The sequence below is a fragment of the Apteryx mantelli genome, chromosome 3 (assembly GCF_036417845.1).
Source record: "Apteryx mantelli isolate bAptMan1 chromosome 3, bAptMan1.hap1, whole genome shotgun sequence".
Taxonomy (NCBI): Eukaryota; Metazoa; Chordata; class Aves; order Apterygiformes; family Apterygidae; genus Apteryx; species Apteryx mantelli.
The window spans coordinates 117049354-117067365 of NC_089980.1; the positions used below are offsets into that span (position 1 = coordinate 117049354).

Below are 18012 nucleotides of genomic sequence, written 5' to 3' on the forward strand. Positions count from 1 at the left end.
AACAAAACAAAAAGTAGGTTAGTATCAGAATACATTTGTTATTCAAGTATCACAACTCTTGAATGAGTTATCTTTGGATCTTTGAAAATCACTAAATAGATGATCAATGCCATAGTTCAGTTAAGATGCATCACTTCTGTACTGGCAACAAAGTTTCACATGAGAAGTAGACATAAATCAGAGGACTACTCCATATATGAATAGCTATTATATAAATATTTAATTTTGCTGAACCTAAGAAAGTCTTCTAAAACAAGTGAAAACAAACCAGACTTACATTGTGAATTTGTGTTATTCCTACAGTGATCTTTTTTCCTTTTCTTAGTTGCAAATTCACAGTCTTCAGTACGGTATATTTCTTCATCATCATCATCATCAGCTAAGATGCTGAAATAAAAACATTTAATTAAAATGGCAGGGATTAAATACTTAAACTGCATACAGCTTATAACTCCCTGCATTAAAAAAGTCTGCCAGTTGGAAAAATCATATTTTAAAAGATGTTCCTCTACCTGAAGGTCTATAGCAGTACCTATCTCAAGGGAGAAGTTGTCTTGCTCTTTTCTTCCCAGTGGTGTTGAATTTTTTTTGTCAAAGTAATTAAACTCATAATTAAACAAAGTGGCTATTAGAAAAATACTTTAAATTAAGTCATTAGTGACATTTAGGAAGGACAACTGAGAAGACAATACTAGCTGGACAACTAGCTGTCTGCAAAGCTCTTGCATATAAAAACCACTGTTTGAAATGGACCAAGCCTTGTGAAACTCTGCAGCACATACGGGTGAAAACCAGTATAGAATTATTGCGCATTTCTAGATAGAAAGCTTAGAAAGCTAGCAAAGATAAAGACATCTCTCTTTTTACTACTGTCAACTTATGGGCAAACAAAGAAACTTTTTGGGGATAAATGCATGAATATTTTAAATACCCTAATCACAATCCTGTACATAATTCAGGAGTTACCATACTGTTTTACCAGTGACTGGTAGGACATTAAGCATCATGCACTCCATCTCCCTTCTCTCACAGGCAGGATCAACTATACCTATGTCACTTCTGATAGATAGCTATCTAACCTAACATAGATGGTTATATGGAATAGCAACATAAAAAAAGTTTTGCTGGATAAACTGACCTTTCTAAAACTCATATATTAAAAAAACCTACTTGCGCTACATAAAAGTCTACAGTTCCATTAATTAAGGTTTTGCTTTCCATTTGTACAGATAATTATAAGGAATAGCAATACAGATAAGAACGGGTGTTCATTTTTCTAGTACACAGATAAGGGAGATCCTTCTTTGTATGAAGGCAGCAGTCCTGTGCAGATAAGCAGAATAACTAAGGTTACATGGAACTGAAGCTTAACTATAAGACTATTTTATTTCCCTGTCATCATTCTTTGACAAGAAAATTGTATATAAGCCTTTTACCACTCACTACCATTCACTTTTTTTTAAAAAAAATCTGAAATTTGCCAGGTGAATCTTTTTATCACTGTCAGGTTAAACTTAAATTACTCCAGCAGCAGCTGAATGTTTTCAAACTGAAGGACAAGGGTGCATTCAAAAATAACTTGCATCTAGGCATTAGACAGCATACATTAAATAGTAAAGTCTATTGCTACCAGTTTATATAGTTAAAACTTCCAGTCTTGAACAATCTTTTCAAAAGGATAACTACACACCATACAAAAAGCATTTTAAAAATTGCGGTAATCAGTAAAAAGCTAGCTCAGGTTAAAGATACACAAATTGAGAAAACTCAGTCAAAATATTTTGTTTCATCTGAATTATCCAGTTTAAATCCTGAAATATGTAGCTAGACTTCTGAGTTCAGAGGTCAGCTGAAGGTAAAAGCTTTGTTGTTGGACAAGACTTGCCAAGCAATTCTGTCCATATTTTCTCATGGATCAAAATAGAAGCAATAGTAAACTGAGTTTTTCAGTCAGCTATGTAGCTTGAATTTCTTTCTATGCAATAAAGAAAAACTGCCCTCACTGCTCTCTGAACCACAGTACCCATATGTTATCTTTAGTATACCTTCTAAAGAATATTTTGGTGAACAAAGCATCTTAAGTGGTGAAAATAAAAAACCTGTTAGAACAACCAGACTGGTACTCACTGTCATCCCTTTATACAACAGCACAATCACAGAACAATCAAACCACCAACCACACATGAAAGTATTTACATATTGCTTACTACATGCTTTTTCCACAACGAAGGAAGCTGTTCTACATTTTACCCAGCCTCATTTTTATTCAGCATTACATCACATGAACAGATATCCTAAGCTGAGCTGTCTGTTCAAAAAACATAGATATTTGTTTCCAAATGGTCTAGGATGATACAGTACAACTAGTCAGCAAAACACAATATGCTGCTCTATTTCAATAAGAAGTCTTGCACCTGGGATGCAATAACCCATGCACCAGTACAGGCTGGGCACAGATGGGATAGGAAGCGGCTTTGCAGAAAAGGAGCCACGGATCCTGGTGGACAGCAAACTGAACATGGTCAGCAGTGGGCCCTTGTGTTGAAGAAAGTCAGCCACATCCTGAGTTGTATTAACACAAGTGTAGCCAGCAGGCTGAAAGAAGCGATCATCATCCTCTAGTTGGCACTTGAGACACCTCATCTGGACTACAGTGTCCAGTTTTTGGCTCCCCAATATGAAAAAGATATTGACATACTGCAACAAGACCAGCAAGGAGATACCAAGACGATTAGGTGTAGGAGCACACGATACATGAGGATGAGAGAACTGAGTCTGCTCAGTCTTAAGAAAAAGCTGGAGGAAGGGGGGGGGGGGGATCTTATTACTGTCTTTAATGGGAGGGTATAAAGAAAGTGTATCTAGACTGTTCCTGGTGGTATACAGTAGTAAGTCAAGTGGCAATGGACACAAGCTGCAATAAAGGAAAATCCTATTAGATTTTTTTTTTTTTTGGGGGGGGGGGGAGGGAAGGGAATTACAACGAGAGTAATAAAAATCTGAACAGGAGCCAAGAGAGGCTGTGGGATCTCCATCCTTGGAGTCGTACAAAACTCATCTGGACAAGGCCTTTCGCAACCTGATTTCAGTTGGCCCTGCTTTGAGTGGGAGTCTGGACCAGTTGACCTCCAGAGCGCTTTCCAACCTAAATTAATCTATGATATTGTGTAAATAAGCATTAACAGCAAAAAGTTTAACAGCAAAAAGTAAGCAACTCATAGACCCAAAGTTCTCAAACCGTAGTGAAATTGCTCCAAAGTAGTGACACTATACCAAGAAGTACCAACTTCGATTGCAGTTTAATTTAGACACTATGTATTTTCAACTGAATAGACAGAAGCAAAGTAAAAATAGGGAAAGGTACAGAACGTAGGATTGATGTGGTGTGGTTTGGCTTAGGTTAGTAGGAGATGTGTAGGATGAAGATGGGGAACTGTAGGATCATTACAGACGAAGGTGTCTGCTGAAGACCACAGTGGTACCCAAGTTTGGGATTCTGAAAAACCAGTAGGCCAACTTAAGAAATTCAAGTCATGGGCCACCTCAGATATCATGAAAACTTTTTTTTCCAGGGCATTTCATGACCAGTCCCTTCAAATTAGTCTAATGTTCTTATTTTAATCTTGAACTTTAAGACTCCGATATCTTTCCAAAAATAGGTGTTTTAAATCTATCTCTGGAAAGACAACTCCAGTACTTGAAGACCAAAAGAGAAAAAAAAAAAGATGTTTTTGCTTGAAGTGATACAAAAACTCGTCTTGTTCTCTGGAGAAGAGACGAGCACACAACCAGGATCAGAAGAACAAAATCCTTGACAATTTACACTGATATTTACAAAAATGAGAATCATTTATGTCATATTTGCCAAGTAATATTCATTAAAGCAGCCTACAAAATATAATGATTTAGTGACTACGCAAACAGGTATCAAAATTAAATCAAATTTTCTTTCATTTGTCAACTGTATCTGTAAGGATATATACAAAGAGGGAAGAAATTATTTTTTTCACAGATATTTAATACAGCTTTTAAGTTGGAGGCATACTGAACAGTCTTCCAGGCAAACAGTCTATCATATTCAGTGTCCTAAATAATATCAGCAAATAAAGGCTAAATAATATCAGCAGCAGGTGAGCATAAAAATAAAAAGGGCATGAAGAAAACAGTAGTTTAAGACAAGCTCAAAAACATAAGAATTCCTCACTGCTTGATTATTCACTTGAGGTTCATTTTACATATTTAGAAAACAGGTGTATGAGTTCAGCAGGTCCTAGCTAGCCAAAAAATTCCCTCTAAATCACATCATTTACTGTATCTTCTACCGGACTAACAGGAAGAACACTGAATGCCCCCTTTTCTCACTACAAACCTATTAAGCTGGAATTTATAACCAAGAATGCTATCCCTGAGAATTACTTCTTGGTGAAGAAACCAAGCAGGAATTTGTTTGGACAAAATCATTTATATCACACCAATCTATGGATATCTGCCACAAGTATTATTTTACTTCAGTCTCAAACTAATGTATTTCTCACCTGTTCTACAGGGGCACTGACGGGCGAGTGAAGAGTTAACAGGACTGAAGTTTGTCAATTGATATGCAGAAGAACTGAGAGCACAAGAGCTGATGGGCACAAAGCTCTTGAACAGAGGACTTAACAGGACTAAAGTCGTCTACCAACCGATATGCGCAAGGACTGATATGCGCAAGGCTGCGGAATGGCAGCATTAACAAGACTGGAGAAGTGAAGTCTGCCACCTGGAATCTGCACGGACCCCCGGGGAGGGAAGAAGCAATACGGAGGTGTTGTGGTCTTGCCTCGCTAGCAGGGTCCTCCCAAGCAGACAAACAAACAGTCCTGTGATTGCGAAACTTGCTAAAAGTCAGCAAAAGCAGTGTTTGCCCAGAGCCCCAGCCGTATAAAAAGAGACTTGGGAGCTAGGAGAGTTTGAGCAGGGACGGGAACGTGACCTGATCATCCTCTCCGGCTGGACGCTGGACCGTGAGTATCCCCACCTCCCCTTTTCCTGGGACGCTGGGTTAAGGTAACTCCTCGAGGTTGAGAGCCCTCTCACTAGGAGAGTGAACAAGAAAGCTTTCAAGTAGGGATAAGCAGTCCTTCCAATTAATAATGCAGTAATCGACGGTTTCAGGTTATCCTTTCTAAATTAGTAACTGATGGTTTTGTGTTATCCTTCATAAATTAGTAATCGCATTATTTTAATGGATGTTACTAATCCAAGAACTTGTGTGAGGAAATAAACATCTTTTTTATTATTATTATATTACTGTCTCAGTCGTTGCTATCGAACCTTCATAGCATGACAGCATGACAGGCACACATAGTCAGATGTGTTAGAGAATTAACACAAACTTCAATAGGCCTTTTGCAATTGGAACTTGTAAATATCACATTCATCTTTAAATAGTACTTGATTTATTTTCTTTCTTTCTTTTTTTTTTTTTTTTTAAGACATACAATATAGGATGGGATCTAGTTTACCTAAAATAAACAACTCATGAAGCAATTCTCCTAATGTAAATAGTCAAGTTCTCTATACAGTTTAGAGTAAACAGTCTCCAGAGGAGTATCCTATCTGCCTAGTTAAATAAAGCATATGGTTGTTTTTGTATGCTTTTTATATATGCCACAAGATCATGTATTAAAACATTCCCAGTCTGAATGTAAATTAAGTTAATCTTTGCTTTCCCATCCACTATCACCTGAGATAATCAACTTTTGGAACTTACACAGTGTGACTGATATCACTAAGCTGACTATTCCCATCCTCAAGTGCAGGACTGAAGGGTTCACATCGTTTCCATCCATCTGCTGTTTTAACCCATCTCCATCCAGGGGATCTCCAGTCTTGGCCCAAAAATGGCATGGTTTCTCTATAAGCAGAAAGAAGATTGTTTGCACAGTATTTAATTATTAACAAATGTGCAGAACATCTTGTCATTATTTCAGTGTTCTCTTCAAACTTAAAAGAAAATTATGGTTACGTTGATGAAAATGTTCTGTAGAGCATTCTGCTAAGAAACAAATTCAATGGTTTCCTAAGTACTTTTTTGATTCTGTAACTTTACTCTTCTTGCCCCTTTAGCATTTGTCAGATCACAGTAGGTTTCCTAGTTCTTCAGAAAACAAAAGTATCATAGTAATCCAGGAAAGTGATGATACCAGAAAGAGCAAGGTTGGTCACGTCAGAGCAGATTATACAGGATACAAGCAGATTACCAGTTTTGAGATCTGATTAACAAATAACTGTCAAGTAGTTTAACAAGCACAAGTCCATGTTGCTCCTTTTATTTATTCTATAAGAGTTCTAAATACTGAGATAGTGCTACACTGTAATACAATGAATTCCCAGCAAGGGAAGCCTCATTTTCCCTAGTATTTTTTTCAGTTGAGGATCACCTCCCAAGCTGAGCTATTAAATAGATATCCAGGACAAATAGAGACTGCAATATAAAGTCAACTGTTAAATGTCTACCTACAGATACCTATAAAGACATGCAAGTCATCACTGATGTATCATTCAGGGTTCTGTTACCCCTTTTTGAAATGGAGATTCACTTCTGACACATATGAACTCTGAGAATTTCAAGAAAGAAGTTTTTCTACACTTTAAAGAATCTTATCTTGCTACCTCTCACCCTCTTTTTCCCATTTGTTATATACACATGTTGCTCCTTAAGTAGAAAATTCATGTGCAAGCTATAAACAGAGAAAGAACTAGTGCTACCATATTTGAAATATATGCTAAAATAGAAGATCAATAGTTTTGTTTCTGGTAACTACGCATTTCCTAATCTTTCTTTCCACTTTAAATGTATTAGGTCAGATCAGTCAAACATGACTGTATGAATTGATTCATCCATTTGCACTCCTGACCAGAATCTGCCTGATACTTTAGTTAGAACAGGAGAAGGAACAGAAGCGTAAAGCCTGAAGACAGACATATTGTGTGAACCAGGTTTCTTTATTTAAAAAAATCTGGAAGTGCATTGTTTAGCCTCAGCACTGACAGAAGTCCCCTTGCTATTCATAACTGCCCTCCTATGCATCCAACAGCAATCATTTCTAGCATTCAGCACATTTTTCTTTTTCTCCAACCACAGTCTCTATTCACACCTTATCTGGGTTTCCAGTTTTTTATTGCTTCCTAACAAATATGAACCATAACATGCTTTGCTCCAAATTGTTTAAAATGTCTCTCATTTAGGCTGAAACTAAGGCCTCTCATTGTTATGATGCACCTGGTTAAATAGTTGGTGCTCATGCATGCATTTCAGAATAACATAGGTTAAAGTATCTTAATCCCTCCAAGATGAGCAGACTTTATCTCAAATATTTCTAAGTCACTGAAAGAAACTAGGAAAACAGCAGACATCAAGTCAAAAATACATAGTCTTAGAACAACATAAAAGAAGAATTTTGAACCATATCTACATATACAGAGCTCACAACTCATTTCTGTATCAGAACTAATGACCAGAAATAAAGCAGTAATCTAGGTGCACCTCATTACCCAAAAATAGGAAACTTGAAAGAATTCAGAACCACAGAGACCACTAGAGGTTGAATAGGAAAACTTGAAAAAAGATTAAAAACACTTCAAGAATACTTAAAATGAGTAAGAATGGTTGGGAAAAGCAAGTAAAAACACTGAGATGACATACTTGCAGCAAGGTAACACAGGTGTATTGTTAACAGTTAATAGGATAGGAGGAAGAGGCAGGGCACCAGGTAGGATCGCAACCCTAGACTTCAGGAGAGCACACTTTGGCCTCTTCAGGGACCTACTTGGAGGAATCCCATGGGCTACGGCCCTAGAAGGAAGGGGCGTTCAAGAGAGCTGGTTAATATTCAAACATCACTTCCTCCAGGCTCAAGAGTGGTGCATCCCTATGAGTAGGAAGTCAAGCAAAGGAGGTAGGAGACCTGCATGGATGAGCAAGGAGCTCCTGGCAAAACGCAACCAGAAGAAGGAAGTATACAGAAAGTGGAAGGGGGGACAGGCCACTTGGGAGGATTATAGAAACTTTGTCAGAGTATGCAGGGATGCAAAGAGGAAGGCTAAGGCCCATTTGGAATTAAATCTGGCAAGGGATGTCAAGGACAACAAGAAGGGCTTCTTCAAATACATCAGTAGCAAGAGGAAGACTAAGGAAAATGTGGGGCCTTTGCTGAATGGGGTGGGTGCCCTGGTGACAAAGGATGCAGAGGAGGCAGAGTTACTGAATGCCTTCTTTGCTTCAGTCTTTGCTGCTCAGGCCAGCCCTCAGGAACCCCAGACCCTGGAGGCAAGAGAGAGAGTCTGGAGAAAGGAAGACTTTCCCTTGGTTGAGGAGGATCGGGTTAGAGATCATTTAAGCAAACCTGACACCCACAAATCCATGGGCCCCAATGGGATGCACCCACGAGTGCTGAGGGAGCTGGCGGGTGTTATTGCTAGGCCACTCTCCATCATCTTTGAAAGGTCCTGGAGAACAGGAGAGGTGCCTGAAGACTGGAAGAAAGCCAATGTCACCCCAGTCTTCCAAAAGGGCAAGAAGGAGGACCCAGGGAACTCCAGGCCAGTCAGCCTCACCTCCATCCCTGGAAAGGTGATGGAGCAGCTCATCCTGGAAGCCATCTCCAAGCATGTGGAGGACAAGAAGGTGATCAGGAGTAGTCAGCATGGCTTCACCAAGGGGAAATCATGCCTAACCAATCTGATAGCCTTCTCTGATGGAATGCCTGGCTGGGTAGATGAGGGGAGAGCAGTGGATGTTGTCTACCTTGACTTCAGCAAGGCTTTCGACACTGTCTCCCATGACATCCTCATAGACAAGCTCAGGAAGTGTGGGCTAGATGAGTGGCCAGTGAGGTGGATTGAGAACTGGCTGAATGGCAGAGCTCAGAGAGTTGTGATCAGCGGTGCAGAGTCTAGTTGGAGGCCTGTTGGAGGCCTGTAGCTAGCGGTGTCCCCCAGGGGTCAGGACTGGGTTCAGTATTGTTCAGCTTATTCATCAATGACCTGGCTGAAGGGACAGAGGGCACCCTCAGCAAGTTTGCTGATGATACAAAACTGGGAGGAGTGGAAAATACACCAGAGGGCTGTGCTGCCATTCAGAGAGACCTGGCCAGGCTGGAGAGGTGGGCGGAGAGGAACCTCACCAAGTTCAACAAAGGGAAGTGCAGGGTCCTGCACCTAGGGAGGAATAACCCCATGCACCAGTACAGGTTGGGGGTTGACCTGCTGGAAAGCAGCTCTGCAGAGAAGGACCTGGGAGTGCTGGTGGACACCAAGTTAAGCATGAGGCAGCAATGTGCCCTTGTGGCCAAGAAGGCCAATGGTCTCCTGGGGTGCATCAGGAAGAGTGTTGCCAGCAGGTGGAGGGAGGTGATTCTCCCCCTCTACTCAGCCCTGGGGAGGCCACATCTGGAGTACTGTGTCCAGTTCTGGGCTCCCCAGTACAAGAGGGATGTGGCACTACTGGAGCAAGTCCAGCGAAGGGCTACAAAGATGATTAGGGGACTGGAGCATCTCTCTTATGAGGAAAGGCTGAGAGAGCTGGGCCTGTTTAGCCTGGAGAAGAGAAGGCTGAGAGGAGATCTTATCAACATGTACAAGTATCTTAAGGGAGGGTGTCAAGAGGATGGAGCCAGACTCTTTTCAGTGGTGCCCAGTGACAGGACGCGAGGCAATGGGCACAAACTGAAACACAGGAAGTTCCATCTGAACATGAGGAGAAACTTTTTCACTGCGAGGGTGACAGAGCACTGGCACAGGTTGCCCAGAGAGGTTGTGGAGTCTCCTTCTCTGGAGATATTCAAAACACGCCTGGATGCTATCCTGTGCAACGTGCTCTAGGTGACCCTGCTTGAGTAGGGGGGTTGGACTAGATGATCTCCAGAGGTCCCTTCCAGCTTCAACCATTCTGTGATTCTGTGATAAGTTACAAAAAAAATGAGGATAAATATAAATAAAACCTTTCTGAAAGCAACATAAAAAAACATGGAATATTTTGCTCAAGTGGATGGAAGTATCAGAAGTCCAAAAGCTAATCATAATACTGCTACAAAATAAAGTGCTTTGTATGCTTTATAAATTCTTGAACCTTGGGAAAACACACTGGTTTCAGAATATATGGCAATCAGTTTAAGTGCTATATAGAGGTTCCTCCTATAGAGCTGTATCAGTGTTAAAATGATATGCTTCAATACTTATGTGCCATAAACCCAATTACCCTCTGGATCTTTAAGATGACCTGAAAACCAATCATCTTTCATGGCAAGTTTTCAACACAGAATAAAGTTTTTGTATCATATCTTTCAAAAGATTGCATTAAGCATTTTAGGAATAATAACGATCTCAGCAAGTGTCAACACGAAGACTACTGATGCTTGTTCCAGAAATCCTAGAAATACATACTAAAAACAAAAAACACCTAAAAAGACATCAATGATTCAATCCAAGTGTATGATGTGCTCAGCATATCATCTTTTTAAGATAAAAAAAGAAAAGCTATTAGAAAAAAAAAATCACATACTACTTTAAAATAAATTTAAAGTTACTTAAGCATTTGTGGAAGATGATTACTGAGAGTCTATAATTCTGTCAGGTTGGTACACGTTGACCTATTCCCCCACCACCACCCAAGAAACAGATTCTTAGCCCAAGACATAGTTTCATTATTGTGCAAGCTAAGAGTGCTTGCCATGAGTAAAAAATCCACAGAAGGACTTTTACCCATGCTCAAAAAGTGCAGCTCATGGAGTTAGAATTGTAGAAGTATTCATTTAGTAACAGCTCATACACAATTAGAAAAAAATCCCATTGCTTCTCACTTCCTTTAGCAAAGCCTATTTGTAGGATTGTAGATTTGATCATTGTTAACTCGTTAGGAGTGCAAAAGCGACCAAATTTTAAGAAATTGCAGCGTATCCTAAACAACTTCCCTAAACATATCTCTCAAAGCAAGTGATCGTGGAGCATGTCTGCTTGGACATTTGTGTTTTTGCTCTGCCTCTACTCACTCTTTGCTTCCTAGCACAGCACTCCACTAACACAACACTTTCAGCATTGGCTTCCAGATCAGAGTCGGCTTCCAAGAGCTTCTGCACATTTTATGTAGGCGTACATTCAGTAAGTAACTGTTTGCCACGTTCAGACTTTTACCACAACAAAAGTTTGGCTCCCTAGACTTAGATTTTTGGGAAAAGGGGGAAAAAGATTTTGGGGCCAGGGTTCTTTACTACTCTACCACTCAAAATGACTTGTCCGTATTTCAGAAGAACAGGGCTCTTCACTTTTCATCACACACCTTTTTCCTCAGAAGAGTGCAAAAAAACCCACTGAGGAAACAAGAATCACTGGCAAGAAGCACAGAAGAGGAGGGCTGTGTACATCAAACTCACTACAGTTTGAAATGACAGTAACTGCTCTACTCACCCTTGCACTTCTAAGACAGTTCTGCTTTCAGTGAGGTGGGTAGCTCACCACAAAAGTAAACACCACTATTACAACATTCAAATTTGCAGCAAGACATCCTATTACTCTGCCCCTTTGCTGGGGAAGATCTGTCAGACACTTAGGAATGTATAATCCAGATCCAAACCACCCTTGTTGATCAGTTCCAAGACTGCTGCAAACATGCTGGGGATAAGCAAGGTCCTTCCCATTCCCCCTAACATTCCAACAGCATCCTCATCTCTTCCCTTACTCTGCTAACAAAATCCTTTCAGCAGCTCTGCTTTCAATAGAAATTGCTCCTTTACACTCACACTACAGGGAGATGACTCCATCTTCCTAGAGCTAACCCAGTCAACGACTGGGAGTCAGAAATTAGAGTCTGATTCAACACTTCATCCTGCCCCATACATTTCTTCATATCAAATGACCATTTCAAATCAAACCTCAAACTTCTGCAAGATCACAAGTATCTGCTCCTCAGCTTCTCGCCCACCCCCATTCCAGCTGTTATGTCCCTATACAGCAGTCTAAGCAGTTCCAGCCCATCCAATTTTCACTTCCCAACAAGGTGGGTTAACCTGCTCATTCATCCCAATTGAACTTTGTCCCCTATGCGTCTTCCCTTCAACCTGCTGCTGTCCCAATCCTTGCTTCTCCAAATTCCCCCATCCTTGTGCATATGGTTGATACTCCCAAACCCTACTCTTCCAGCCAAGCTCTCCAACCCCACCCCCCTTAGCACCATCTGCCCATAGTAGTCTCAAACTACTGCAGCCCTGGGTGCCCATTCTGCCCTACACCCAGTCCAAAAGCCCAAGCCCCACAAGTCTCTACCATCCACTCCCAATCCACCTCCCCCCAGCCTCACACCCTGCCTCACACCACCTCAGTGCCCCTAGCCCTCACATGCACCCCATACCACCCGGTCCCTCAAATCCACCTCATACCACCTCAGCTCCCTTGGCCCTCACACCCATCCCACACCACCTCAGTCACTCCAGCCCTCATACCTGCCCCTCACAGCCTCTGACTTCCCCCACCCCTCACACACGCCCCACACTGCCTCTGATGCCCACCCCATACCACCTCTGACTGTCAGCCCTTATATCCACCCCACACCATCTCTGACCGCCAGCCCTTACCACCCCACTTCTCACCCCCAGCCCCTCACACACACCACCTCTCACCCCTGGCTCCAACAGCTCCTCTTGTCCACCCCTATTCCAGCTGTTACTTCCCCATACTGCAGTCTAAGTGCAACCAGCCCATCCAACCTCCACTTCCAAATAAGGTGCGTTAACCTGCTCATTGACCCAAATTGAACTTTGCACTCTCTGCTTCTTCCCTGCAACCTGCTGCTGTCCCAACCCTTGCTCCGCCAAGGGGCTCTAGCTCCACACACACCCCACACCGCCTCTGACTCCCAGCCCCTTACACACACACCCCACATCACCTCTGATTGCTGGCCCCTCACACCCAACACACACCACCTCTGACCCCCCTGATCCCTCACCACTTCGGTTCCTGGACCCATTACCTCCTCTTGTCCATCCCTATTCCAGCTGCTACTTCCCCGTACTGCAGTCTAAGTGCAACCAGCCCATCCAACCTCCACTTCCAAATAAGGTGCGTTAACCTGCTCATTGACCCAAATTGAACTTTGCACTCTCTGCTTCTTCCCTGCAACCTGCTGCTGTCCCAACCCTTGCTCCGCCAAGGGGCTCTAGCTCCACACACACCCCACACCGCCTCTGACTCCCAGCCCCTTACACACACACACCCCACATCACCTCTGATTGCTGGCCCCTCACACCCAACACACACCACCTCTGACCCCCCTGATCCCTCACCACTTCGGTTCCTGGACCCATTACCTCCTCTTGTCCATCCCTATTCCAGCTGCTACTTCCCCGTACTGCAGTCTAAGTGCAACCAGCCCATCCAACCTCCACTTCCAAATAAGGTGCGTTAACCTGCTCATTGACCCAAATTGAACTTTGCACTCTCTGCTTCTTCCCTGCAACCTGCTGCTGTCCCAACCCTTGCTCCGCCAAGGGGCTCTAGCTCCACACACACCCCACACCGCCTCTGACTCCCAGCCCCTTACACACACACCCCACATCACCTCTGATTGCTGGCCCCTCACACCCAACACACACCACCTCTGACCCCCCTGATCCCTCACCACTTCGGTTCCTGGACCCATTACCTCCTCTTGTCCATCCCTATTCCAGCTGCTACTTCCCCGTACTGCAGTCTAAGTGCAACCAGCCCATCCAACCTCCACTTCCAAATAAGGTGCGTTAACCTGCTCATTGACCCAAATTGAACTTTGCACTCTCTGCTTCTTCCCTGCAACCTGCTGCTGTCCCAACCCTTGCTCCGCCAAGGGGCTCTAGCTCCACACACACCCCACACCGCCTCTGACTCCCAGCCCCTTACACACACACCCCACATCACCTCTGATTGCTGGCCCCTCACACCCAACACACACCACCTCTGACCCCCCTGATCCCTCACCACTTCGGTTCCTGGACCCATTACCTCCTCTTGTCCATCCCTATTCCAGCTGCTACTTCCCCGTACTGCAGTCTAAGTGCAACCAGCCCATCCAACCTCCACTTCCAAATAAGGTGCGTTAACCTGCTCATTGACCCAAATTGAACTTTGCACTCTCTGCTTCTTCCCTGCAACCTGCTGCTGTCCCAACCCTTGCTCCGCCAAGGGGCTCTAGCTCCACACACACCCCACACCGCCTCTGACTCCCAGCCCCTTACACACACACCCCACATCACCTCTGATTGCTGGCCCCTCACACCCAACACACACCACCTCTGACCCCCCTGATCCCTCACCACTTCGGTTCCTGGACCCATTACCTCCTCTTGTCCATCCCTATTCCAGCTGCTACTTCCCCGTACTGCAGTCTAAGTGCAACCAGCCCATCCAACCTCCACTTCCAAATAAGGTGCGTTAACCTGCTCATTGACCCAAATTGAACTTTGCACTCTCTGCTTCTTCCCTGCAACCTGCTGCTGTCCCAACCCTTGCTCCGCCAAGGGGCTCTAGCTCCACACACACCCCACACCGCCTCTGACTCCCAGCCCCTTACACACACACCCCACATCACCTCTGATTGCTGGCCCCTCACACCCAACACACACCACCTCTGACCCCCCTGATCCCTCACCACTTCGGTTCCTGGACCCATTACCTCCTCTTGTCCATCCCTATTCCAGCTGCTACTTCCCCGTACTGCAGTCTAAGTGCAACCAGCCCATCCAACCTCCACTTCCAAATAAGGTGCGTTAACCTGCTCATTGACCCAAATTGAACTTTGCACTCTCTGCTTCTTCCCTGCAACCTGCTGCTGTCCCAACCCTTGCTCCGCCAAGGGGCTCTAGCTCCACACACACCCCACACCGCCTCTGACTCCCAGCCCCTTACACACACACCCCACATCACCTCTGATTGCTGGCCCCTCACACCCAACACACACCACCTCTGACCCCCCTGATCCCTCACCACTTCGGTTCCTGGACCCATTACCTCCTCTTGTCCATCCCTATTCCAGCTGCTACTTCCCCGTACTGCAGTCTAAGTGCAACCAGCCCATCCAACCTCCACTTCCAAATAAGGTGCGTTAACCTGCTCATTGACCCAAATTGAACTTTGCACTCTCTGCTTCTTCCCTGCAACCTGCTGCTGTCCCAACCCTTGCTCCGCCAAGGGGCTCTAGCTCCACACACACCCCACACCGCCTCTGACTCCCAGCCCCTTACACACACACACCCCACATCACCTCTGATTGCTGGCCCCTCACACCCAACACACACCACCTCTGACCCCCCTGATCCCTCACCACTTCGGTTCCTGGACCCATTACCTCCTCTTGTCCATCCCTATTCCAGCTGCTACTTCCCCGTACTGCAGTCTAAGTGCAACCAGCCCATCCAACCTCCACTTCCAAATAAGGTGCGTTAACCTGCTCATTGACCCAAATTGAACTTTGCACTCTCTGCTTCTTCCCTGCAACCTGCTGCTGTCCCAACCCTTGCTCCGCCAAGGGGCTCTAGCTCCACACACACCCCACACCGCCTCTGACTCCCAGCCCCTTACACACACACCCCACATCACCTCTGATTGCTGGCCCCTCACACCCAACACACACCACCTCTGACCCCCCTGATCCCTCACCACTTCGGTTCCTGGACCCATTACCTCCTCTTGTCCATCCCTATTCCAGCTGCTACTTCCCCGTACTGCAGTCTAAGTGCAACCAGCCCATCCAACCTCCACTTCCAAATAAGGTGCGTTAACCTGCTCATTGACCCAAATTGAACTTTGCACTCTCTGCTTCTTCCCTGCAACCTGCTGCTGTCCCAACCCTTGCTCCGCCAAGGGGCTCTAGCTCCACACACACCCCACACCGCCTCTGACTCCCAGCCCCTTACACACACACCCCACATCACCTCTGATTGCTGGCCCCTCACACCCAACACACACCACCTCTGACCCCCCTGATCCCTCACCACTTCGGTTCCTGGACCCATTACCTCCTCTTGTCCATCCCTATTCCAGCTGCTACTTCCCCGTACTGCAGTCTAAGTGCAACCAGCCCATCCAACCTCCACTTCCAAATAAGGTGCGTTAACCTGCTCATTGACCCAAATTGAACTTTGCACTCTCTGCTTCTTCCCTGCAACCTGCTGCTGTCCCAACCCTTGCTCCGCCAAGGGGCTCTAGCTCCACACACACCCCACACCGCCTCTGACTCCCAGCCCCTTACACACACACCCCACATCACCTCTGATTGCTGGCCCCTCACACCCAACACACACCACCTCTGACCCCCCTGATCCCTCACCACTTCGGTTCCTGGACCCATTACCTCCTCTTGTCCATCCCTATTCCAGCTGCTACTTCCCCGTACTGCAGTCTAAGTGCAACCAGCCCATCCAACCTCCACTTCCAAATAAGGTGCGTTAACCTGCTCATTGACCCAAATTGAACTTTGCACTCTCTGCTTCTTCCCTGCAACCTGCTGCTGTCCCAACCTTTGCTCTGCCAAGTGGCTCTGGCTCCACATCCGCCCCACATCACCCTGAACCCCCCAACTCCTCACACACACCCCACATCGCCCCTGACCCCCACCCGGCACTTACCCTCGCCCCACACCACCTCTGACCCCCCCCCCCCCACGGCACTCACCTTCGCCCCACACCGCCTCTGACCCCCCCCACGCCACTCACCCCCGCCCCACACCGCCTCTGACCCCCCCCACGGCACTCACCCCCGCCCCACACCGCCTCTGACCCCCCCCACGCCGCTCACCCCCGCCCCACACCGCCTCTGACCCCCCCCACGCCACTCAGCCCCGCCCCACACCGCCTCTGACCCCCCCCACGCCACTCACCCCCGCCCCACACCACCTCTGACCCCCCCCACGGCACTCACCCCCGCCCCACACCACCTCTGACCCCCCCCACGCCACTCACCCTCGCCCCACACCGCCTCTGACCCCCCCCACGCCACTCACCCCCGCCCCACACCGCCTCTGACCCCCGCCCCACACCGCCTCTGACCCCCCCACGCCACTCACCCCCGCCCCACACCGCCTCTGACCCCCCCCACGCCACTCACCCCCGCCCCACACCGCCTCTGACCCCCGCCCCACACCGCCTCTGACCCCCCCACGCCACTCACCCCCGCCCCACACCACCTCTGACCCCCCCCCCCCCCACGGCACTCACCTTCGCCCCACACCGCCTCTGACCCCCCCCACGCCACTCACCCCCGCCCCACACCGCCTCTGACCCCCCCCACGCCGCTCTCCCCCGCCCCACACCGCCTCTGACCCCCCCACGCCACTCACCCCCACCCCACACCACCTCTGACCCCCCCCACGCCACTCACCCCCACCCCACACCGCCTCTGACCCCCCCCCACGCCACTCACCCCCGCCCCACACCACCTCTGACCCCCCCACGCCACTCACCCCCGCCCCACACCGCCTCTGACCCCCGCCCCACACCGCCTCTGACCCCCCCACGCCACTCACCCCCGCCCCACACCACCTCTGACCCCCGCCCCACACCGCCTCTGACCCCCCCACGCCACTCACCCCCCCCCCACGCCACTCACCCCCGCCCCACACCGCCTCTGAACCCCCCCCCCGGCACGCACGCACGCACGCCCCCCCCGTACCTGACGGCCCCGCACCCCCGCGCGCGCTAGGCCCGGGCCGCGGGGCTATTGACGGAAGTAACATCGGGCTGCCCTCCCCACGCCCCCGGCCCCGCTGATTGGCCGCCGGTCGCGGCGCTTGTTGCTACCCGGCAGCGCGCTTCTCCATTGGTGGAGGAGACTGGTGGCGTCACCGTCAGGCGTGGGCCAGCCGCGTCACGTGAGGGGGGGTAGCTAGACGCACGTGTAAATGTTTTGGTCGGAGGGAGGGGGGCGCTGTGGGAGGGGCGTGGCCTATGACTTGGGGGCGGGGCTGAGACCTTGGGGGCGGGGCGGCCGCGTGGGGCCGAAGGTGCGGCT

General features: G+C 47.1%; 1 protein-coding gene across 8 annotated transcripts in view; it reads right to left on the bottom strand.

Annotated features, from left to right (window-relative positions):
• The window catches only part of FBXO25 (F-box protein 25), a 44717-nt gene extending 26965 nt beyond the window's left edge, over positions 1-17752 (bottom strand). For all 8 annotated transcript variants that reach the window (XM_067294240.1, XM_067294241.1, XM_067294239.1 and 5 more), the window contains exons 1-3: positions 17674-17752; positions 5753-5896; positions 278-387 (exon numbers count right to left, since the gene is read on the bottom strand). In XM_067294240.1, the coding sequence (XP_067150341.1) occupies positions 278-387; positions 5753-5889 (247 nt within the window). In that variant the 5' untranslated portion in view covers positions 5890-5896; positions 17674-17752. The remainder of the gene's footprint in view (positions 1-277; positions 388-5752; positions 5897-17673) is intronic.
• Positions 17753-18012: the final 260 nt, after the last annotated feature.